This window comes from Pleurodeles waltl, chromosome 3_1 (assembly GCF_031143425.1).
Source record: "Pleurodeles waltl isolate 20211129_DDA chromosome 3_1, aPleWal1.hap1.20221129, whole genome shotgun sequence".
Taxonomy (NCBI): domain Eukaryota; kingdom Metazoa; phylum Chordata; class Amphibia; order Caudata; family Salamandridae; genus Pleurodeles; species Pleurodeles waltl.
The window spans coordinates 1,862,746,586-1,862,772,270 of NC_090440.1; the positions used below are offsets into that span (position 1 = coordinate 1,862,746,586).

At 47.2% G+C, this 25,685-nt stretch overlaps 1 protein-coding gene across 3 annotated transcripts in view; it reads right to left on the minus strand.

Moving 5' to 3' along the window:
- Window positions 1-251: 251 nt before the first annotated feature.
- The window catches only part of PIKFYVE (phosphoinositide kinase, FYVE-type zinc finger containing), a 1,212,885-nt gene continuing 1,187,451 nt past the window's right edge, over window positions 252-25,685 (minus strand). For all 3 annotated transcript variants that reach the window (XM_069225943.1, XM_069225942.1, XM_069225940.1), the window contains one exon: window positions 252-2,466. In XM_069225943.1, the coding sequence (XP_069082044.1) occupies window positions 2,351-2,466 (116 nt within the window). In that variant the 3' untranslated portion in view covers window positions 252-2,350. The remainder of the gene's footprint in view (window positions 2,467-25,685) is intronic.

Sequence of the window (25,685 nt, forward strand, 5' to 3'; positions counted from 1 at the left end):
GGGCGAAAGCCTTTTGTTCAGACACACCTAATGAATTCTGACCTAACAGCAATATTTCATATATTTCCATTTATGGTGGATACTGTATGCCTTTATGTGAATAAAATAATACACAATGCAGCACAGAAGTAATAATCTTAAAGAACTGTTAACTACGCCGCACAGTTGCATGAAGCAACAAAAATAAGTTAATTTAGTACGCCATTATTTAAACTCCAAGAAAATAAATGCAGTTGGATGATTATACTTTTTGCTTAAAAAATAATTAGTCTTTATTCTGTAGGTTGTAGCGCTGTTTGTAAACCGTTTAGCCGTTTAGTTCCATGGGAAGAAAGAATCCGTTTCTATGGTTAGATCAAACAAAACAGTAAACTATCCGTGTAGCTCAGAAGAAACAATGACTAAAGGAATGTTAATGATAACACGATGAGCAAAATAATACACAGGCACCACTGCGTCTGACAGTTACTGCAGTAAAATACACATTAATATGCCCAAAAAAACGGCATAAAAAACTACAGAAAATTTAAACTTTCGTCCCCAACTCAGAAACCCTTTGTACATACTCCTTCCTGCTAGAACTCAAGTTTCCATGGTGTCAAAGGAGTACCTGCTATTTGCAACCCATGCAGTCCTTATTTTGTACTTTTGTTAAACAGCAAACACTGGCCCTGAAAAGTGCATTGTTTGCAGGTTATTAACTACATATTGAATACATAGAAAGTATGTACATACACATGTTTATTTGCAGACCTGGCAAAGTGCTAAATCGAGATTCTTTGTGGTAATAATCTTTGTACAAGATAGGGGAGCAATGCCACCTTGAGAAGAAATGGTAAAAATGATATGTGCAATGCCCTTGAGGAAGAAAAATAGCACTGTTTCTGATTTGATCGACAGCCCGTGCCATCACATAGGAGCCTACATACTTTGACGTTTAATTTTCATAAACTTTTCGTTCACCAAAGAACACCTCATCACTAAAATGATCCAAGGGTGGCTTTTCCACAGCTAAGCAATTTCACAAAACATTTTTTTAAAAACTCAAAAGAAAAAGACTGACCTAAAAGGACGCTCCGTCGCACTATCCTGCTCTGGGAGGCAGTAGGAGTTTGCAATGTATTTTAATATATTTTGATCTCCTTCAAGCCCCTCTGATCATTACACGAAGAATGTTAACATTTAGGGCCATCACAGGGCTGGAATAGAATGCTTCTTTAAAATACAGCATTTACATGGCAGATGCTGAGGCCAACCGTGTGGTTGATACCGCAGTAATCCAAACTTAATTCGTTTCTGACTACAGGTAGATTATATATATGTAGTAAATCCCTGGCCTAAACTTGCATCGCCATCTATGCTTTCTTTGGCTTATTTTCACCTCTACCTGAACAACATTCATCATTATCAAGAAAGCTCACAATTCGACCAAGAACGCCCACTTTATTATCTTTCCCTGACATTCTGACTGGCCTCTGTGTCCCTCATTATTGCTACTTTCATCCCTATCGCTACAACTGCGAAACTAAAATGTTGAAGAAATGCTAGCCCCTCCACTCAATGCGAAACGCAGATGTGAGCACGGCGGGCCAGTAGCTCTTGACATGTCGCCACCAATACTCTGGTATTTTTTAATCCAGAGGCCAACTGGTCCATGTAAACTGCCTACTCCCTTTGACGACCTTCTCCTTATTTAGCTTCACGGTAAAAAAGATTAAGAAGGATGTGTGGGCGGAGCAGCCGAGTGAATGAGGGGTCGCCTTGTGCCCGTCTGTCACATCCGTTTGGTTGAGCAATGGCCGCCAACGACTTAATGCTCAGTTGTACCCTAAATGCAGAGCAGCAGACGCGAGACTTGCAGTCTCTGCGATCGTGTTGTCCTTCAAACCACATGCACGTTTGTCCCACAACTTTCAACGTTATTTTACTCAAGCAATTTGCTAAAACTACACATTTATGTTACCAGTGCGGAGACATTTTAGAAACATGTTTCCAGATTACTCTGGGAGCAGGACCTTACTCCTCACACCTGAGCTGCGGTGTAAACTGTAATGTCACTCAGCATTCATAAATACAGTAATGTGGACCGAAAAGCAGGCTCAATCTTCAGTAAAACGTTGACATACTGAAATGTAGTAAACATGACAGTTTTTGAACTTCAGAGGTTTGCCCTATAACGTCCAAAGCTATACAGATGTCTTTCCGTTTCGGAGGAATGGAGGAGTTTGGAGGTTCCAAACAGTGGAAAGTAACACTTTTGATTATATAAAAGTCCTCTTCTTTCAAAAATGTTATTCACCCCAGCAATGTCATCCATCACTTATTTTACAGTCAACGATGCTGGATTCACTCAACAGTTCAGGCCCAAGCCTGTCCAATGGTCTGGCACCATGAGGAAGTATTTATCCATTGCTTCGCAGAACCTGGTCCGGTACAGCTCCGGAGAAACCACCGTTGGCATTTTACCTGACAAATGAAGAAAAACATACTCTTAGCAAAGGCATTTTATTTTTTCAATCACTCACAACTATAGCTACATAAGCAACGCTTTACATGAACACATGAAATGTGTATACTGTACTAGTTCCTTTGTGCACTGATTCTCGTGTTTGACCCATCTTGTCAAGCAACCCCTTGATTGCTGGTAAATGAAGGTCGATTGCTTGTCTCATGTCTGGACTTTACACTCTTAAATGAACAAGTTACATACCTTCTGTGACACAGTTTTAGGTAGAGACTATCTAACTGGAGATTCCTCACCTTAGAATATTTCCCAGGTGTCTGACTGAATTCAGAAAATCTTGAGTTCTACCTCTGCATGCCGTTACGAGACACCCTGATGGTCTCTACATCACTGAGTCGAAAGTGGTGTTGAGGTGCCCATATAAGTGCAACCCTGGCTTGCTGACATCAGTTTCCTTCATGACTGCAGGAAAGTGCCTCTTTTGACATGGTCACCTCCCCACTTTCGTGTGTGATTTTGACTGTTAGCACATTGGGTCCCTGCTAACCAGGTCCACAGTGCCAGATCTCTTTCACACAACTGCACAGTTGTTTTGCACAATTGGCAAACTCTTTAGCTACCAGTTTAAGTCCCTAGTAAATGGTACCCCTGGTACCTAGAGCCTGGGGTACTAGGAAAGTCTCTGAGGGCTGCAGCACCAATTGTGTCACCCTCAGGGATCCCTCTCCAAACCCACACAGTGCTGCCATAGCAGACTGCCTGTGTTGGAGCAGGCTAAATTGAAAATACGGCCTGTCACACACTGTGTGTGCCAGGTGCCCTAACAACTGCATGTGCCAGGTGTAAGTCACCCCTAAGGCAGGGTGCAACCAGGCACACATGGGGGCATATATGCATGAGCAGATATGCCCCTAATATGTTTCTGTTGATTCTGAGACATATCAAGTGCACAGGGAAGCCATTTTAAATGCATGTGCTGGACAATGGTCATTACATGTTCCCCAGCAACATGATAGCTTCTCTGAATCCTGGGATGTTTGGTATCAAACATCTCAGAATAATAAACCCTAAATGACCCCAGTGATGGATTTATTAAAAAATGCAGAGAGGGCACCTTAGAGGTGAAAATCTACCCAGCTACTGGTGTGTTCACTGATTGGTCCAAACCAGTGCAGCTACTTTAGGCTGGGTTCTGGCCCTTGAGCTGAGAGCCAACACTCTTGGAGGCCCAGAGCAAAGGCCTGCTCTGAGCAGAGGTGATAACACCTTGTCCAGAGCAGGATGGAAAATCGAGAGCGGGGAGATTCAAAGGCCTTGCCGCCTTTGTAATGCAACCCAGGTCTTTCCAAATGGCAGAGATGACCAACCCCCCTGTCCTAACCCCACTTTTGGCAGCAGCACAGGCAGGAAAATTAGGCAGATTAGGAGGTGTGCACAATTCATGTGAGTCGCACTCCTAAGGTGGATGAGGTGAAGTGGACACTACTTTTGAAATTCCTCCAGCTTGTTTGGAAGGAATTAGGCCACTAGGGTTTAAGGTTATGCCCACTCCCGAGCGGAAGTGGTCATAGAAAGAGTGTAGTCACTGTAGGAGGCTGGACTGGCTTGTAGTGGGTACCAAGAGGTACCTACACCTTGTACCAGGCCCAGGTATCCCTTATTAGTGTAGAGGGGTGTCTAGCAGCTTAGGCTGATATAAAAGGTAGCTTAGCAGAGCAGCTTAGGCTGAACTAGGATACGAGTGAAGCTCCTACAGTACCACTAGTGTCATATGCACAATATCATAAGAAAACACAATACACAGATATACTAAAAATAAAGGTACTTTATTTTTATGACAATATGCCAAAGTATCTCAGTGAGTACCCTAAGTATGAGGATAGCAAATATACACAAGATATATGTACACAATACCAGAATATGCAGTAATAGCAATAGAAAACAGTGCAAACAATGTATAGTCACAATAGAATGCAATGGGGGCACATAGGGATAGGGGCAACACAAACCATATACTCTAGAAGTGGAATGCGAACCACGAATGGACCCCAAACCTATGTGACCTTGTAGAGGGTCGCTGGGACTGTAAGAAAACAGTGAGGGTTAGAAAAATAGCCCACCCCAAGACCCTGAAATGTGGGTGCAAAGTGCACCTAAGTTCCCCAAAGAGCACAGAAGTCCTGATAGGGGAATTCTGCAGGAAAGACCAACACCAGCAATGCAACAACGATGGATTTCCAGACGAGAGTACCTGTGGAACAAGGGGACCAAGTCCAAAAGTCACGATCAAGTCGGGAGTGGGCAGATGCCCAGGAAATGCCAGCTGTGGGTGCAAAGAAGCTGCCACCGGATGGTAGAAGCTGTGGATTCTGCAAGAACGACAAGGGCTAGAAACTTCCCCTTTGGAGGATGGATGTCCCACGTCGTGAAGAGTCGTGCAGAGGTGTTTTCGTGCAGAAAGACCGCAAACAAGCCTTGCTAGCTGCAAGGGTCGCAGTTAGGGTTTTTGGATGCTGCTGTGGCCCAGGATGGACCAGGATGTCGCCAATTGCGTGAGGGGACAGAGGGGGTGCCCAGCAAGACAAGGAGCCCTCTCAGAAGCAAGCAGCACCCGCAGAAGTGCTGGAACAGGCACTACGAAGTGGAGTGAACCGGAGCTCACCCGAAGTCACAAAGTAAGTCACAAAGTAAGGTCCCACGACGCCAGAGGACAACTCAGGAGAGTGCCGGGGATCCAGGCTTGGCTGTGCACAAAGGAAATCCTGGAAGAGTGCACAGGAGCCGGAGCAGCTGCAAAACACGCGGTTCCCAGCAATGCAGTCTAGCGTGGGGAGGCAAGGACTTACCTCCACCAAACTTGGACTGAAGAGTCACTGGACTGTGGGAGTCACTTGGACAGAGTTGCTGAGTTCAAGGGACCTCGCTCGTCATGCTGAGAGGAGACCCAGAGGACCGGTGATGCAGTTCTTTGGTGCCTGCGGTTGCAGGGAGAAGATTCCGTCGACCCACAGAAGATTTCTTCGGAGCTTCTAGTGCAGAGAGGAGTCAGACTACCCCCACAGCATGCACCACCAGGAAAACAGTCGAGAAGGCGGCAGGATCAGCGTTACAAGGTCGCAGTAGTCGTCTTTGCTAGTTTGTTGCAGTTTTGCAGGCTTCCAGCGCGGTCAGCAGTCGATTCCTTGGCAGAAGGTGAAGAGAGAGATGCAGAGGAACTCTGATGAGCTCTTGCATTCGTTATCTAAAGAATTCCCCAAAGCAGAGACCCTAAATAGCCAGAAAAGGAGGTTTGGCTACCTAGGAGAGAGGATAGGCTAGCAACACCTGAAGGAGCCTATCAGAAGGAGTCTCTGACGTCACCTGCTGGCACTGGCCACTCAGAGCAGTCCAGTGTGCCAGCAGCACCTCTGTTTCCAAGATGGCAGAGGTCTGGAGCATACTGGAGGAGCTCTGGGCACCTCCCAGGGGAGGTGCAGGTCAGGGGAGTGGTCACTCCCCTTTCCTTTGTCCAGTTTCGCGCCAGAGCAGGGCTGAGGGATCCCTGAACCGGTGCAGACTGGCTTATGCAGAGATGGGCACCATCTGTGCCCATCAAAGCATTTCCAGAGGCTGGCGGAGGCTACTCCTCCCCAGCCCTGACACCTTTTTCCAAAGGGAGAGGGTGTAACACCCTCTCTCTCTGAGGGAGTTCTTTGTTCTGCCCTCCTGGGCCAAGCCTGACTGGACCCCAGGAGGGCAGAAACCTGTCTGAGGGGTTGGCAGCTGCAGCAGCTGCAGTGAAACCCCGGGAAAGGTAGTTTGGCAGTACCCGGGTCTGAGCTAGAGACTCGGGGGATCATGGAATTGTCTCCCCAATGCCAGAATGGCATTGGGGTGACAATTCCATGATCTTAGACATGTTACATGGCCATGTTCGGAGTTACCATTGTGATGCTATACATATGTCGTGACATATGTATAGTGCACGCGTGTAATGGTGTCCCCGTACTCACAAAGTCCGGGGAATTTGCCCTGAACAATGTGGGAGCACCTTGGCTAGTGCCAGGGTGCCCACACACTAAGTAACTTAGCACCCAACCTTTACCAGGTGAAGGTTAGACATATAGGTGACTTATAAGTTACTTAAGTGCAGTGGTAAATGGCTGTGAAATAACGTGGATGTTATTTCACTCAGGCTGCACTGGCAGGCCTGTGTAAGAATTGTCAGATCTCCCTATGGGTGGCACAAGAAATGCTGCAGCCCATAGGGATCTCCTGGAACCCCAATACCCTGGGTACCTCAGTACCATATACTAGGGAATTATAAGGGTGTTCCAGTATGCCAATGTAAATTGGTGAAATTGGTCAATAGCCTGTTAGTGACAATTTGGAAAGAAATGAGAGAGCATAACCACTGAGGTTCTGAATAGCAGAGCCTCAGTGAGACAGTTAGTCATAACACAGGTAACACATACAGGGCACACTTATGAGCACTGGGGTCCTGGCTGGCAGGGTCCCAGTGACACATACAACTAAAACAACATATATACAGTGAAATATGGGGGTAACATGCCAGGCAAGATGGTACTTTCCTACAGTCACCCTGAGGGTGGTCAGCCCACTGGCTACCGCCTGACACTCCCTGTAACGCCCCTAACTTAAGTATTTATCCCTGAGCTCTAGAACTCAGACCCTGACTACCTACGAAGAAGGACAAGGAAGAGTCGCCTCCGCAGAAGAGGAGGAAGAAGCAGCTGACCTAGTACCAACCCTTCCAGCCTGTATGCTGACCTCAACGAACTCTGCACAAAAAGACTTGTCCTGCAGCTTCAAGAAAACCAAGAAGCCTGCCTGCCTTCTAAAACGACTCAGACTTCTGTGAGCAGCTGACCTGCTCAGCAACAAAGTATCCAACAAGGACTTCGTAGCCTGGAGACCAAACACCTGAAGTGACCTCTCTACCCGATGCCTTAGACCCAGTGAGAAGCCAATTAATGGTGCAAGCCGGGCTCCCCAAGTGTCCTGAGCCTGAGTTCGAATCTACCTCAACTGACCACCTGCTGGACTCCCGACAACTGCTGCAGCCTCAACACACAGGATCACCTGATCGCGAGTACTCCCAAACAGTGAAACCCGACATCAAAGGACACCCCTGTGTAGGAAAGTACCATCTTGCCTGACATGTTACCCCCATTTTTTACCTGTATGTATGTTATTTTTGCCTGTGTCACTGGGATCCTGCTAGCCAGGACCCCAGTGCTCATAAAGTGTGCCCTGTATGTGTTCCCTGTGTTGTGCCTAACTGTATCATTGAGGCTCTGCTAACCAGAACCTCAGTGTTTATGCTCTCTCTGCTTTTAAAATTGTCACTGCAGGCTAGTGACTAATTTTACCAATTCTGATTGGCACACTGGAACACCCTTATAATTCCCTAGTATATGGTACCCAGGTGCCCAGGGTATTGGGGTTCCAGGAGATCCCTATGGACTGCAGCATTTCTTTTGCCACCCATAGGGAGCTCAGGCAATTCTTACACAGGACTGCCACTGCAGCCTGAGTGAAATAACATCCACGTTATTTCACAGCCATTTTACACTGCACTTAAGTAAATTATAAGTCACCTATATGTCTAACCCTCACTTAGTGAAGGTTAGGTGCAAAGTTACTTAGTGTGAGGGCACCCTGGCACTAGCCAAGGTGCCCCCACATTGTTCAGGGCAAATTCCCTGGGCTTTGTGAGTGCGGGGACACCATTACACGCATGCACTACATATAGGACAATACCTATTTGTAGCATCAACATGGTAACTCCAAACATGGCCATGTAACATGTCTAGGATCATGGAATTGTCACCCCAATATCACTGGAATATTGGGGGCACAATTCCATGCATCCCCGGGGCTCCTGCATAGAGCCCGGGTACTGCCAAACTAGCTCTCCGAGGTTTTCTCTGCAGCTACCACTGCTGCCAACCCTCAGACAGGTTTCTGCCCCCCTGGGGCACAGGCAGCCCAGTCGCAGGAAGGCAGAACAAAGGATTTCCTCTGAGAGATGATGTTACACCCTCTCCCTTTGGAAATATGTGTTAAGGACCTGACATGAGTAGCCTCTCCTGTCCTCTGCTAATGCTTTGAAGGGCACAGATGGTGCCCTCCTTGCATAAGCAAGTCTACAACGGTTCAGGGATCCCCCCAGCCCTGCTCTGGCATGAAACTGGACAAAGGAAAGGGGAGTTACCACTCCCCTGGCCAGCACCTCCCCAGGGGAGGTGCCCAGAGCTCCCCCAGTGTGTCCCAGACGACTGCCATCTTGAATGCAGAGGTGTGAGGGCACAATGGAGACCTTTGAGTGGCCAGTGCCAGCAGGTGATGTCAGAGACCCCTACTGATAGGTGCTTACCTCTCTCTCTAGTCATTCCTCCTCTAAGGGCTATTTAGGGTCTCTCCTGTGCGTTTCTCACCAGATAACGAATACAAGAGTTCACTAGAGTTCCTCGGCACGTCTCTCTTCGACTTCTGCCAAGGATCGAGCGCTGACTGCTCCAGGACGCCTGCAAAATCACAACAAAGTAACAAGAAGACTACCAGCAACATTGTAGCGCCTCATCCTGCCGGCTTTCTCGACTTTCCTGGTGGTGCATGCTCTGAGGGTTGTCTGCCTTCACCCTGCATTGGAAGCCAAGAAATAATCTCCTGTGGGTCGACGGAATCTTCACCCTGCCAACGCAGGCACCAAACTTCTGCATCACCGGTCCTCTGGGTCCCCTCTCATCCTGACGAGCGTGGTCCCTAGAACACAGGAGCTGGGTCCAAGTGTCTCCCACAGTCCAGTGGCCCTTCTGTCCAAATTTGGTGGAGGTAAGTCCTTGCCTCCCCACGCCAGACAGCAAACCTGTGTACTGTGTGAACTGCAGCTGCTAGGGCTTTTGTGCATTTGTTGCAGCACGCCATCGGACATCTTGTGACCAAAGGAGAAGTTCCTGGCACCTTCTGTTGTTGCAGAATCTTTGGCTTCTTCCACCCGGAGGCAGACTTTTTGTACCTTCATCCGGGGTTTAGGGGGCTCCTGCCCCCCTAGACACTTCCGTGACTCTTGGACTTGGTCCCCTTCCTTTGCAGGTCCTCAGGTCCAGGAATCCGTCTTCAGTGCTTTGCAGTCAGTTGTTGTCTTTGCAGAATCCCCTATCTCGACTTTACTGTCTTTCTGGGGTAGTAGGGTAACTTTACTCCTACTTTTCAGGGTCTTGGGGTGGGGTATTGCAGGAGGGTGACCTGGCTTATAGTGGGTACCTGATGGTACTTACACTTTGTGCCAGGTCCAGTTATCCCTTATTAGTAGAATAGAGGTGTTCTAGCAGCTTGGGCTGATAGAGGTAGCTATAGCAGAGCAGCTTAGGCTGAACTAGGAGACATGCAAAGCTCCTACCATACCACTTTTATCATATAGCTCTATATCATAAGAAAACACAATACTCAGAGTCACTAAAAATAAAGGTACTTTATTTTAGTGACAATATGCCAAAAGTATCTCAGAGGATATACTCCCTTAGGAGGTAAGTAAAATACACAAATTATATGCACACAAACCAAAAACAGGTAAGTAACAGTTAGAAAAGTAGTGCAAACTGTAGAATCACAATAGAATTCAATAGGCAGAAATAGGCCTAGGGGCAACACAAACCATATACTCCAAAAGTGGAATGCAAACCACGAATTGACCCCAGGCCTAGTGTAGTGTGTAGAGGGTCGCTGGGAATGTGAGAAAACACTAAGGGTGTCCAAGATACCCCACCCCAAGACCCTGAAAAGTAGGAGTAAAGTTACCCTACTACCCCAGAAAGACAGTAAAGTTGCGATAGGGGATTCTGCAAGGACTACAATTGACTGCAAAACACTGAAGATGGATTCCTGGACCTGAGGACCTGTGAAGGAAGGGGACCAAGTCCAAGAGTCATGCAAGTGTCCAGGGGGGGGGCACGAGCCCACTAAACCACGGATGAAGGTGCAAAAGGGCTACCTCCGGGTGGAAGAAGGCGAAGATTCTGCAACAAAGGAAGGTGCCAGGAACTTCTCCTTTGGTCAGAAGATGTCCCACGGCGTGCTGGAGGATGCAGAGTTGTTTCCACACAGAAGGACCGCAAATAAGCCTTGCTAGCTGCAAGAGTCACGGTTGAGGATTTTGGGTACTGCCAGGGCCCAGGAAGGACCAAGAGGTCGCCCCTTGGAGGAGGAGAGAGCGGGGGCGCTCAGCAACTCAGAAAGCCCACGCAGAAGCAGGCAGCACCTGCAGAAGCACCTGAACAGGCACTTAGAAGATCTGAGGACCGTGGTCGACTCAGAGTCACAAAGGAGGATCCCACGACGTCGGAGTCCAACTCAGCGAGTTGGGCAATGCAGGACGGAGTGCTGGGGACCTGGGCTAGGCTGTACACAAAGGAAGTCTTGCAAAAGTGCACAGAAGCCCGAGCAGCTGCAGTTCACGCAGTACACAGGATTACTGTCTGACGTGGGGCGGCAAGGACTTACCTACACCGAATTTGGACAGAAGGGCCACTGGACTATCGAAGACACTTGGACCCAGCTCCTGTGTTCCAGGGACCACTCTCGTCAGGATGAGAGGGGACCCAGAGGACCGGTGATGCAGAAGTTTGGTGCCTGCGTTAGCAGGCGGAAGATTCTGTCGATCCACAGGAGATTTCTTCTTGGCTTCCAGTGCAGGGTGAAGGCAGACAGCCCTCAGAGCATGCACCACCAGGAAACAGTTGAGAAAGCCGGCAGGATGAGGCGCTACAATGTTGCTGGTAGTCTTCTTGCTACTTTGTTGCGGTTATGCAGGCGTCCTGGAGCAGTCAGCGGTCGATCCTTGGCAGAAGTCGAAGAGGCAAGTGCAGAGGAACTCTGGTGAGCTCTTGCATTCGTTATCTAGTGAGATACCCACAGGAGAGACCCTGAATAGCCCCCAGAGGAGGATTGGCTACTGAGAAAGGTAAGCACCTATCAGGAGGGGTCTCTGACGTCACCTGTTGGCACTGGCCACTCAGAGCTGTCCATTGTGCCCTCACACCTCTGCATCCAAGATGGCAGATGTCTGCGACATACTGGAGGAGCTCTGGGCACCTCCCCTGGGAGGTGCTGGTCAGGGAAGTAGTCACTCCCCTCTCCTTTGTCCAGTTTCGAGCCAGAGCAGGGTTGGGGGGGGGGGATCCCTGAACTGGTGTAGACTGGCTTATGCAGAGAGGGCACCATCTGTGCCCTTCAAAGCATTTCCAGAGGCCAGGAGAGGCTACTCCTCCCAGGCCATTCACACCTATTTGCAAAGGGAGAGGGTGCAACACCCTTTCTCAGAGGAAATTCTTTGTTCTGCCTTCCTGGGACCAGGCTGCCCAGGCCCCAGGAGGGCAGAAACCTGTCTGAGGGGTTGGCAGCAGCAGTAGCAGCAGTGGAGACCCTGGATAGTTAGTTTGGCTCTGTGTTGGAGACCCGGGGATGCATGGAATCCTAGACATGTTACATGGCCATGTTCGGAGTTACCATTGTGACGCTACATATAGGTATTGACCTATATGTAGTGCACGCGTATAATGCTGCCCCTGCACTCACAAAGTCCGGGGAATTTGCCCTGAACAATGTGGGGGCTCCTTGGCTAGTGCCAGGGTGCCCACAAACTAAGTAACTTTGCACCTAACCTTCACCAAGTGAGGGTTATACATATAGGTGACTTATAAGTTACTTTTGTGCAGTGTAAAATGGCTGTGAAATAACGTGGACGTTATTTCACTCAGGCTGCAGTGGCAGTCCTGTGTAAGAATTGTCTTAGCTCCCTATGGGTGGCAAAAGAAATGCTGCAGCCCATAGGGATCTCCTGGAAACCCAATACCCTGGGAACCTACGTACCATATAGAAGGGAATTGTAAGGGTCTTCCAGTGTGCCAATGAGAATTGATAAAATTAGTCACTAGCCTGCAGTGATAATTTTTAAAGCAGAAAGAGCATAAACGCTGAGGTTCTGGTTAGCAGAGCCTCAATGATACAGTTAGGCACCACACAGGAAACACATATAGGCCACAAACCTATGAGCACTAGGGTCCTGGCTAGCAGGATCCCAGTGACACATATCAAACATACTGACAACATAGGGTTTTTCTCTATAAGCACTGGGCCCTGGCTAGCAGATCCCATTGAGACAGTAAAAACACCCTGACATATACTCACAAACAGGACAAAAGTGGGGGTAACAAGACTAGAAAGAGGCTACCTTCCTACAGGTATCTTGGACACCCATAGTGTTTTCTTACACTCACAGCGACCCTCTACACAGTACACTAGGCCTGGGTCCATTCATGGTTCGCATTCCACTTTTGGAGTATATGGTTTGTGTTGCCTCTAGGCCTATGATCTCCTATTGCATTCTATTGTGTTCTACAGTGTTTGCACTACTTTTCTGTTTACTTACCTGATTTTTGGTTTGTGTGTATATGTTGTGTATATTAGTTACCTCCTAAGGGAGTATATCCTCTGAGATACTTTTGGCATATTGTCACTAAAATAAAGTACCTTTATTTTTAGTAACTCTGAGTACTGTGTTTCTTATGATATAGAGCTAAGTGGTATAGTAGGAGCTTTGCATGTCTCCTAGTTCAGCCTAAGCTGTTCTGCTATAGCTACCTCTATCAGCCTAAGCTGCTAGAACACTACTAATCTACTAATAAGGTATAACTGGACCTGGCACAAGGTGTATGTACCATAAGATACCCACTATAAGCCAGGCCAGCCTCCTACACCCCACATCCGTCACCCCTGGGGCCTGGAGACAAGGACCAATGGTGCACCTACCTTTCTGGACATCTCAAGTCTTCGACCTACCCGCTTGTTGTCCCTGACTGGCTTCCTAGCCAGAGCCTGCAGCCTGTCAGCCTGACAAAACTCCCATAGGAAACCACTGGGTACCCGCAACCTTACTGCACCTCTGCATCCGGCTGCCCCAGGGTAGCCCGGTGTGATCTGCTGGTGCGGTTCTGATCAGTGCCCAGTACTTACCTTAACTCCCTGAGACTGGTTTTGTAAGTCATTTTTAACCCTGTTTTTGCTGAACATTGTTTTTCCACCATAGGTTAACACTGAAAGAACTCTGAAAATTGCTTTTAGTGTCTATTTTTGAAACCGCAAAGTATTTATGCTTAAAAGTCTAGTTACCTGATTACGAAGTTCTTGGATATGAAACATTTATAAAAAGAATTGTTATATTTTTCTAAATTGGCCTCTGATTTTATTTTTTTGAGTGCGTGTCTCATTTTTTGCCTCTGTGAGTACAACAAATGCTTAGCACTACCCTCTGATAAGGCTAACTGCTTGCCCACACTACCACAAATAGAGCATTAATCCTATCTACTTTTGCCTCTGCAATACCAATTAGGGATCCACTGGACTCTCTGCACAGTGTACTTCATTTTAGTGCACTATATAGGAGGGTCAGCTTCCTACAATGACCATTTCCACACCACAAAACGCAGAGCCACATAAAAGCCAATGTTTTGACCAGAGTACCGTATCTAATAGGATCTTTAGAGTGAAGAGCCCAGTTCGCAGAGTGGGGAGGATGGAAGGGTTTGTGAGAAATCTGCAGTTAAAGTTACTACCATAAAAAGGCACTCCTGAAGGTAGGTGATTTGTTCATCTGATAGCAGGTTCTAAACAGATTCCTCAAAACAGAATAGAAACCCAAGCAATATCTCCCTGGAGGTGGGTCTGCAAACTGGCTCAAACCAGTGTAAATTAACGTCATTAGTCAATTAAAACCATAAACCATTGTACAATATGTGTAATATGCATACTACTTCTAAAATCGAATAACAAGTATACCATCAACATTTTAGAACATAACAAGTTATAAAACTCACAGGCTCCTTGTCCGTGGGTTCTAAGCAACTTTCATCATTGAGGACTACAGTGTTTCCTTTTACTAATATCAAATTGTAGGATCCACGTTTATTCCTAGAAGCTCAACTGAGTACACCAAAATTCATATTATCAACACCTCTAGGCCGTGTAGTACATAATCATGATGCCGTGTGCATAGCTTAGATGCTGTCAGGGGTCGGCTAGCTAGACAGACAGTCTCATAAGGTGCTATAGTGCTAAAAACAGAGGCACAAAATGCTAGAATGCTATAGTCAAGACTGTAGGGGCAAGAGGAGCCTCTCGACTTAAACATTTTACTAAAAGCCCAGAGGCAGCGGAACAGTATGGAGTAATTTGCTGAAATACTGGTTAAAAAGGAAGGGGACAGCTGGTGTCTCACATATGAGAATGTTTCTAAGGGCCCTGAGGCAGCTAGCTGGAGTAAGTGCTTCTTAGTTCCAACAGACCCTAAGAACACATCATATCTGTAACTCTTCGGAAGATTTGTTTTTCTTAACTGATCCTGAAGATATTAGAAGGGCACAAGGTTAAACGCCAATTGAACTAAGGAAGTGAAAGGGCACAGGGTTAAACACCATTTAAGTAAGGGCCTTATTGCCACAAGACAGGATAGAGGCTAATAGGCACGCATAGCCCCTAGCATCCCGTCGCATTTATACTGGGGCCCTAGAGGCGCGAGAGAGGGCAAAAACTAAATAACCTGTCTCCTAACAGCCCGTGGCATCTGTGGGCCTTTCAATAAGGTACGTCTTATTTTGCTGGCCCTATTACAGAAATGTAGGGCCGACATTTGGGAGGTCAGATGCGCCCTAGTGATCCAGCCCTTTCACGGACACTTTTGTAGCCCGCACGTATCTGCATTTTCGTCCTCAGACTTAATAACAGGATCTTCTTTAACTATGACATTAAAAATATCCAAGAATTGTATCAATCGGACATTGAGCATTACGTTTTGATGGTTGAATGCTGCTATTAAGGCTGATCTACGTGATCTAATCTCCTGCAACTTAATTTCTTTCCTTAGGAGGATCCTCCGTGCATGGTATATTCGTAGACAGTTGCATAAAATATGCAGCAGAGATTCATTTGCCTGACACAACGGACATAAAAGCCCCTCTTGCTGGACTTCCTGCCACTTTAGTAAGAAACCCAATGTAGGAAACATCCCCAGCCTTAGCAACAACAGTTTCTGTTCGGCTTTTAGCGCGTAAGGGGCTTCAAAAAGGCAGGAAGCTTTTTGTTCGCTGTAAGAGTTCAACACCAACCATCCGTGTGAGCATATAGCAACTGCTCCTTTATCCTCAATCCAGCTATGCAGTTTTACGGTTTTATTTACACCTCTTTTAAACTCTTGGGAGGTTGTGTCCAGAGCCCATACTTTGCCCAGCCCTAGCAGTTTTATGCTGTTATCCAGGTATTTCTTATAAGCGCCCCTACTTTCTTGGAGCCTGACTTCGGACCAGACAAGGCTGACTAGCGTTCCCTGTTGAGCGGATCTCAGCTTGTAGAAGCAATTGAAGAACACTCCAGCCCTGGCCAGGTCCTGCCAAACCAGTGAGAACTCTGATCTCTCTTGGGAGGGCAATGCTGATCTCAGCAGCAGAAACACAGATTTGTATTATGATTTTATCCAAAAGATTAGTGTCTAAACCCATCATCATTTCGCTGCCATAAGAAAGGGTTGGTGTCTCTTTTGCCTTCATGACTTCCACCAGCAGCTGTAAATTGTGCCCCTGGAGCAATGTTACCAGGGTTGAAAAAGCAAAATGAAACATTGACCTGTCCATGCAGTAGTGTTTCGTGAACCTGTGGAGGGACGCCCACAAAATGGCTTGGTACATTGTCCAGAACAGGTATCCCCGGTGCCAACGCAGTAGTAGCAGCCTTGGAACCAGTGGACTGGGCTCGCAAACCTTCAGAAGGCTGTTTCTTAGCTAATGTGTAGTAGATCCTAATGCAGAGTAAAATCCATCGAGAGATGGTCCACTTCTGAATAGCCTTCTGCTTTTTCGCTCTATTGAACTGGATGAAGAACTGATCATCAACCTGAAGGCCCTTAGTGCAATTAATATTCAAACGAAAAAGCTCTCTTTGGGTCCAGGAGATGTAATTTGTCCTCCTTGGAAGGATGAGGGGGAGCGAAGAAAGTAGGCAGAGTAATGCTGGAGCCAACATGAAATAGGGTGACAGCAGAAAAAGACATAGGTCTGAAGAACCAGTTTGCCAGGAAAAAAGCTGGTGTATGGAGGGTGAACTAAGAGAGCCTGAAGCTCGCTGACTTGTTTAGCAAATGAAATGGCCACTAGGAAGACCGCTTTGATAGTCAAGAGCTGCAGAGAACAGCACTGTAGAGGCTCGAAGGGGACACACATGAGAAATTGGAGGACCAGATGGAGGTCCCATTGGAGCATCACAACAGGGGTAATGGGGGAGACCAAGTGTTGCAAAACTTTCGGAAAACAAGTCACAACCAGTGACTTGAACAGGGAGGGTTGATCCGGCAGCCACAGGAAAGCCACAATGGCTGACAAGTAACCCTTAACAGTGCCTACACCAAGGTCCTGCCGGGCTAGAGACAAAACAAACAGCAACACCTCTGACAACAGTGCAGAAAGGGGTCCACCTGGTGTGAGGAACACCAAATACAAACTTATGCCAATGATAGGCACATATGCTCTGAGTGGAGGAACGCCTGCCTGCCATGATGACATCACAGGTCTCGGATTGAACACCGTCATCTGTTGCCACTCAATCTCTATGTATGAAGGTGGAGAATGTGCACGTTCGGGTACAAGACCCTGCCCTGTTGCTGCAACGGGAGATCCTTCCGAAGGGGAAGCTGAGAGGAGGACCAATGCTCATGCTCAAGAAGTCGGGATACCAAACACAAGAGCCCATTTTGGAACCACAAGAATGACTGTGGCTCGGTCTGTCCTGATTTTCTTGAGAAATTGTGGCAGGAGCGGTATCAGAAGAAAGGCATACAGGCCTGAATTCCAATCAAGACGAAATGTGTCTTCAAGCGAGAACTGCTTTGGAAACTCCAGAATGCACGTGCTGACACCACATTTTCTCACCAGAAGAAAACAGACTGAACCAAGGAGCGGAAGACATCTTGAGCTACACCTCTGGATATAGTAGCCATTGGTGATTCACAAGGCATCTTTGGCTAGGCTCGTCTGTCCTGGCATTCAGTGAGCCTGCCAGGTGCTGCACAACTAGGAAGATGTTCTGGTGCTCCAGCCAAATCCAGTGGTTAAGAGCCTCCTGGCACAGGGTCCACATCCCCACCCCGCCCCACATCTTGCAATACCACTTGGCATTGCTGTTGTCTAAGAACACCTGAACCAGCCTTCCATTGAAGAACTGAGGCAGCTGACTCACTCTCAGGTCTAGAAGTTTGATGTGGAGCTGGGACACCTCCGGAGACCAGAGACCTCTGATCTTCACCTCTCCCAGGTGGCCACTCCAACCCAGAAGTGATGCATCAGTCTCCAATGTCCATTCAGAGTGGGGAAGGGAGAGTGGTATTCCACTTGGCCAATCACAGTTCGTCAGCCACCACTGCAGATATTGTGCTTTTCCCTCTGATATCTGCACTAGGTTGGAGAGATTTTCCTGACGCTGCACCAACTAGGGTTCAGATTCCACTGCAAAGCACACATGTTGCAGTGACATTGCTTCACCAGCAGCATACAGGAGGACATTAGAACCAGAAGCCTCAGAGTCAGTTTCACTGAAAATCAAAATCCAGGACAGAGGCTGACATGTCAGACTCATAGCCTGAATGACCTGGACTTGCCGTTCCAGAGGAAAGGTGCAGAATCGCACTGTGTCCACAATGACTTAGCTAAAAGGGAGCGTTTAAGAGAGAAGTGTGATTTCAGCTTGTGAAATCCAGCGAATCCAGCAAGCCTACTGGAGTTTAGAGGTGAGTGACGAACGCGTGGGGGAGCTCGTCTTCAACAGCCAATCATCGAGGTAGGGAAAGACGGGAACCCCTGACCCTCCATAGATGGGCTGCAACCAGGGCCATCACTTTATTTAACAACCGAGGGGCACTGGAAAGGCCAAAAGGGTGCAAACCAAGCTGAAAACGATTGTGGTCCATGGGGAAACAGATAACACACCTGTCGGCCGGCAGGTTAAGGATGTGGAAATACACGTCCTGCTGGTCCAGCACTACCACCATCCAAGGTCCTGCGCCGACAGACCCAGAGTCAATGTGAGCATCTTGAGCATTCTTTTCTCAGAAAGTACTTGAGGGCACAGATCTAATATAGGACAGAGGGCTCCATCCTTTTTGGGCACCAGAAAGTAGCGGGAATAACAACCACGCCTAACTTCTGGTGCATACACCCTCCTTACGATTCCTTTGGCCAGAAGAGCCTGCACTTCCTGATGGAGCAAGGAGAGATGATCTTCCATCAGCTGTTCTTGGGATGGTTGCAACCCCTTTCACAGAATCTGAATCACTCACTTGTGAGAGGTTATCACACACCACTGGGGCAGGTGGTGCCTGATCCTGCTACCAACAGAATGACCGTGCTGACTGGAGGATGTACTTAACAGGCTTAGAGGCAGCCGGAGGGGTGGGTGACTGGACAGCTCACTGGGTTTGACTCCTATGTCCTCTTTGGGATCTGCAATCCTGCCCACAAAAGGACTGAGCAGGTTGCTGTACTGGCGGGTATGGCTGATATTGTGGATGCCTATGCATTCCTTGGCCATGGCGGCAGTAGTCAAGAAAGGACAGCAACTAGGACCCAGCAGATAGGGAAAGCCCAAGAGATCTGGCAGTGGCCCAGCAATTCTGAAAGCGCTCAAGTGCTGTGTCAGCTTTGATGCCAAAAATGTGGGAGCCATCGAAGGGCATGTCAATCAGGGAAGCTTTGGCATCCCCAAGAACCAGTGGACAGTATCAGGCATGGTAACGCAGCACCACCGTAAAAGCCATAACTATGCCCAGGAAGTCTGTGGTATCCAGTCTACACCTGATGGCAAACTTTGCTGCATCCCAATAAGGTTTGGTTGAGGATAGTGCGGTCTTCCTTTGAGAGCAGCTTTGCCAACTGAGTCACACAAAGGGAATATTGGCCTAAGAGGCATGCAGCATTGAGTGACCACAAGGCTAGGCTGATCAAAGAGAAAATATGCTTCTCAAAGGTGTCCAGCCTCTTGGATTCCCTGTCCGGTGGGGTAGAATGAAAGCATATGGGTTGATCTTTGACTATCAGGCATGCACAACCAAGCTATTCGAGGAGGGGTGTTGAGAGAAGAAGGCTTGGTCTCCTGGGGCAGGACATCCGGCAATAATACAATGGACAGGAGCCCCTGTGCAAGGTTTGGCTTAGGCCCCAGGGTAAATGTTGGTAACGTTTTAGTTAAAGATAAGCAGTGGTTCAGATGAACTGACTCCTGGGTAGAGCAGCTGCATCAAGACATTAGTCTTGACATGGACAGCAGGCAGCTGAAGATCAAGAGCCTTTGCCACTCTCCGCATCTCGTTAGCGAAGGATGTGCCTTCCTCTGACCCAGGGCATGGAGGGGAAAGCATGCCAGAGTCTGTCATCAACTTTTCATACCAGTTTTACTCAATGTCCTCCTCTAGAGAATTAAAGTCTTCCTCCTCATCTCCCCCTTCAGGAAGAAAGGTCTGATCTTGGGGAAGTAAGCCAGGGGTAAGCAGGGCCTGGATGGCGCAAGCATTGACGTTAGACAGCGCTCGTTCAGACTCTGGCATCGGGGATGGTGCCAGAATGGAAGGAGCTGGGATAAAAGGAGGCACCTGTGAAGGCGTCGGTTTGGATCCAGGGGTAACCTAGCAGGGGCACCTCTCTGCTCCATGGGGCCTTAATGCGTGCCATAGGGAGTCAGTGGCCCAAAGGTGGTGTGCCACCATAATCATAAATTAACTGAAGTTGGGCAGGGCAGGGCATTGCTCCGGGGAACTCTGGGTAGTGTGGAGTGGGCCCGGGTGCTAGCTCCACAGGTGATGTACGGAAGCAGGGTCTAGAGGCATAGTGTTTGGACAAGGATGTCGAAGAATGCTTCAAAAACAACTTCTAGTGCTTCTTGGGGTAACCTACCAAAATTTGGAGGAAAAAGTATTAGAACATGAAGACTACTGTCCGCAGGAATGGGAACAGCCATCCATCTTCCATCCTCCCCGATTGACAGTTTTTTTATCCATAGATCCTCTCAGATGTACATTTACTCAGCCATCCATACTCTCAGAAACCTGTTTACTCTGTCATTCTTTCAATTCACCCCTGCCCATCGGATTTCCATTTACTCTGCTATCCTTTTACCCATCCATCCTCCATCAATCCAGCAATTTACACTGTCCTCCTTTTATCCATCCTCTTTTTATTACGTTTGCCATCTTTTCATCCACCCATCCATACTACCAGATTTCCATTTATTCTACTATATTTTTATACACCCATCCATCTTCCCAAATTTCCATTTACTCTGCCATTTTTTCATTCACCCACCTAGCCATCATGTAACACACTCATCTACCCAATCTTGGCATCTATGAATCCATCCATCTTTTAAACCCTTCCATACTTTCACCCACCTACCCATCCTTTCACTTACCTATTGTTTACTCATTCATCCATTCAACTATTGTTGTCTATCCATCCTTTTACCCACTGATCCTTTCACCCAAGCATCCATCCCTTTTCCTCACCCACCATTTCACCCACTCATTCTTCCATTGTTTAATTCACACATTCTTTCACCCACACATCCATCCATTCACCCATTGTTTAACCCAATCATCCATCCATTTTTCTTCCATTCACCCATCCGTTCACTTTCTTATGCATTCACTCTCTCATCCTCCTTTTCTATCAGCCTATCTTTCTTTCTTTTAGTGATAATTATAGAAGTAATATTCCTGCCCTTTTTAGGGATAGGAACTACTCCGCTGCTCAATAAAGGTGAAGCTGAATAGGTGATGGGGATGAAGGGAGCTGTGGAGAACAGCTATTCTGCATTGCTGACAGGGTATATGTTTCTGTGGTAATCTGGATGCAGTGATAATATTGGACAGAACAGCTTTCTCTGACTGAAGTGGTCTGGCTTCCAACCATGACATTGAGATGGTCTGGTGGTTTCCAATTAAGTCAATGGGATGTCCTGCTTCTATTTATGATCTAAGTAGGGTCTTGTCCTCTCTTCTGAAGCACCTCCTGCCTCCTGTTCCACTATTCGTAGGTTAGGATGGGGAGAGGAGGAGCCCGAGGTAGTTGGAGTGAAAAAAGAACCAAGGCCCTCATTATAACCCTGACGGTCAGTGACCTTTAGGGCTATAGTGGCAGTTGTACCGCCAACAGGCTGGCGGTACAGAACACCATATTTTGACTGCGGCGGTACCGCTATTGTAATACCGCTAGGACCAGCTGTATATCGTAATGCACTGCCATGGAAAGGCTGGCAGTAAGGGGACTCGGAGCCCCCAGGCATAGCCCCATTGCGCATTTCACTGCCTGAATTTTGGGCAGTGATATGCGCGATGGGTGCTACTGCACCCGCTGCACATCAGCATTTCTGCCGGCTCTATTACGAGCTGGCAGCAATGTTGATGTGACTTTTCTGCTGGGACAGCGGACGGTAACACTGTTACTGTCTGCTGGCTCAGCGGACAAGTCGTAATAGGGAGCCAGAAATATCACCAGCACTGGTGGTATTCTGGCTCCTGCAGCCTCGGTGGTCTTTTGAAAAGACCGCCGAGGCTGTAATGAGGGCCCAAGTCTTGAAAGACTGGAATGCCTTCTGTAAGGGAATGCCTCTTTGTTTGGTCACCCCTAAACTTTTGGACAGATGCTGCTGGTTTTTTGACTCAGAATGCAGTGAGGCCTGCTAACCAAACCTTAGCTCCTATGCCCTTACCCTTAAACTGGTATATCAAATTTGCTCATATCCAATTGGTTAAGCTAACTTGCCTGTAAGTCTCTAATAAATGGTACCCAGGGTATGTAAGTTAGAGGGTCAACCAAGAGCCTGGAGCACTGCTGGGGCAAGTTGGTAGCCCAAAGTCTTCAACCCTCCGCCATGCAGCCCCAGGGAGCAAGACCCAAAGCACAAAGTTGCACCCGAGTTTGCTACACCCGGGCATGCCGTCAGACTGCAGCTGGGACCTCCAGAGGAGGAGTTAATGACCCAGGAAGGATTAGCCCATGACCGCGATACTGGATGACCAGTAATCCAGTGGCAACTGGACTTCTGCCAGCACCAACAGGACTTCAAGGGACACTGACCCTGTGAACACGATCACCTGACTCTCTTCATGGACCAAGAAGCAGTCACAGCAAGACCCCCATTGAGTGCATCCACAGCATCCTTTGAACATCTTCAGCATCCTTCATCCCGTACATCAGGGGGAAAGATCGAAAAGGATAAAAGTACATTCAATTGGCTGAAGACTGTTTCAATCGCTCAGGTAACTGTTTCTGATGACTTTGCTGGTCCCTCTGACTCCCTAGTGAAGTTGGTCATCTAAAGTGACAGCATTACAACTACCCCAAACATTTCAGTGAAAGTGTAAAATTTGTTGAATTTGTCAGAACTAGTTCACAGTTGAGTGAAATACTTTGATTTACAGTACCTTATGAATTCTATATTTCCCGACCCCCCAGTGGATCTTTTTTGTTGTGCGGTCTAAAAATACATAAAAATACAGTCTATTTTTATAAGTTATTCCTGATTTCTTTAGAGTCTTGGCAATTTTTTCAATTGCTTTGGTACTTGTTCCTTTGTGTAAGCAGTGTTGCACAGAGGCACAGCCACCCAGGGTTGAGCTGACGGTTTGACAAATTAAACCCAAAGGTCCTAAAGGCGTTGGTAAGAGTATTACACAGTGAGGTGGCACAACCGCACCACATAATACACCCCATTCCCTCACACCTTCATTGCCTGAAAGACAGAAAGTTGTATGGGTAATGGCCCTGCATGCAAGCCAGAGGCACCTCGCTTGAAGGGTAGAACACATAGTACATATTCCAGTTGGAGATTCTGCAAAAATGAATACAGGGTGGGTCAGCTGAGCAAGTGGATGATGACATGATGTATTGACTACAAGGTCCCATACTGGGTAAAGGATCATACTGCATTGAGATATGTATCTATATAACCAAGTGGCAACTGGGATACCTCAGGGAACTGACCCCCACACACACAAGGACCAGGGTATCCCTACTCTGCCCCCTCATATGTTTTTTTTTGTTTTTTTTTTCAGGACCTGGGGACAGAGTCCAGAGTCCTAAAATGGTAGGGACAACATTTATCTTCATGATGCGGCCAGCCAACCACAGCCCTTAGTTCCAAAGGACCAGCTTCGGTCTCTCAGATCCAGCCAATCGGTATGCCTCATTTACTTCCAGTACCTCAGTACTCACTGTGTAGTATTGTGAGTCTCAGTGACACAAAAATGTATTTTTTTCTACTTTGACCCCAGAGCGAGGTCCCTCGGAGACCCTCCCCACAAAAAAGGTCAGTGGGAGATGTTTGTGGTGGGGGGTAATCAGGGTTACCCCACCCTGCCCCATTATATGTTTTTGTGTTTACTTTCAGGACATGGAGACTAAGTACAGAGACCTAAAATTACAGCAGCAACATTTGTATTCATCCAGCTAACCAGTATGCTTCATTTGCAGCTTAGTATCTTGGCACCTCCACGGTACTTCAGCATCGCTTGATTTCTATAAATTTTGACACGTAATTGCTCTAAAACAGATTTATCAGGCATCAGGGGCTGCAGTGCAGGCGAAGATTGAGGCCATTGCACTGGATGTAAATTTGCTAAGGGCAGAAGTTTTAAAAGGTGGCTGAGAGATCTGTGGCCATGGAACAACAGGTGCCCAAACTACAGGAGGAAATGCTGAAATTACAAACCATGGTGGCGAAACTTGAGACTGGAAGCTCGAGCTGAGGACGCGGAGGGCCGCTCTTGAAGATGCACCTTGTGTTTTGTGGGATTTCCAGAGAGAGCAGAGGACGCCGCCCCTGAGTTGTTCTTGGAGACATGGGTCAAATAACAGCTCCCGGATGCCGATCTGTCGCAGTTCTTTGTGGCTGAGCAGGCCGATAAATTGCTCGCTCTGCCGTTCCCACCGGGAGGTGCCCCGAGAACCATCACTGCCAAGCTACTTTATTATAGGGACCGTGACAATATCCTGCAAGAAGTGTGAAGCAAGGGTGATCCCAACTACGAGAATCAGGTTATCCAAATTTTCTCAGGTTACACGCAAACAGTTCAACAGCTGCGGTAATGCGTTGATGAGGTGAAGCAAAAACTGAAAGCCATGGGCCTCCATTACATGCAATAAAAACAAAGTACCCCATATAAACTAATTTTAGGTCTGGGAACAAGGGAAAAAAGCAAACAGACAACCTGCGAGATCCCAAATGACTTGTATGTCTTACAAACTGACCCTCAGTAGGCTATGATTGCAGTGTTTGAAACATGTAAACATTCAATACAGTTTTTATTTTTTCCAATTTTATTTCACTTAGCAAATTATATCCTAACATGTAGAGAAATAATTTTTTCTAACCAAGCTTTATAACTATTTTCCAATTCACCAAAGGCACACTGATACAAAAAAGAAACAAATTGTTAATTTGTACATTTCAAATAAATTTCACATAAAAACGCTTAGCAATAACATATCTGCTGTATCAACAATAGTGATATTTTCCAACCCCATATATTGCACTACACTCTCTCATTTATACACACAGCACACACGTCCTCCCTTGTCTTTCAAACCGGCTCATCCCATCCACATAAGACATACGCTCTGAAAGCAATGGGAAAGAAAGTCTCAAATTTTCTGCTGTTGTGGTGTTGCGGGCTGGAATCCCATAACAGGGCAGCCAACATATGTGAGTAAAAAAGTAATGTCAATCCACCGTCTTCAGGACCAGACAATCTAACCATGTAGTGGGTAGGCCAATATGGGGAAATTTATCTTCAGCGTCAAGATCACACCCAGCTCTCAAATGGCCATGATCACATTGTGCTCTTCAATTGCCAAGGAGTCAGTAATCAGACTGACGCTAAATTAAGATATCCTGTGGTATGGATTGTTGGTAAGTGAATCTCTCAAGGAGGCCTTCTCCTGTTATCAATAACCATATGGTGTTCCTCTTTCCAAAGCTTGTAAGTGCCAATTATAATAGGGAGCATATCCAAGCAAAAATCCTGGCATTTCCTTTCCTTTTTCCTTTGTGGTTTAACACCTGGGGAGTGTAAAAACGCCATACACGAGGCTACCTCCAGTTCCTCGGAACCCAATGCCTTGGCAATGGA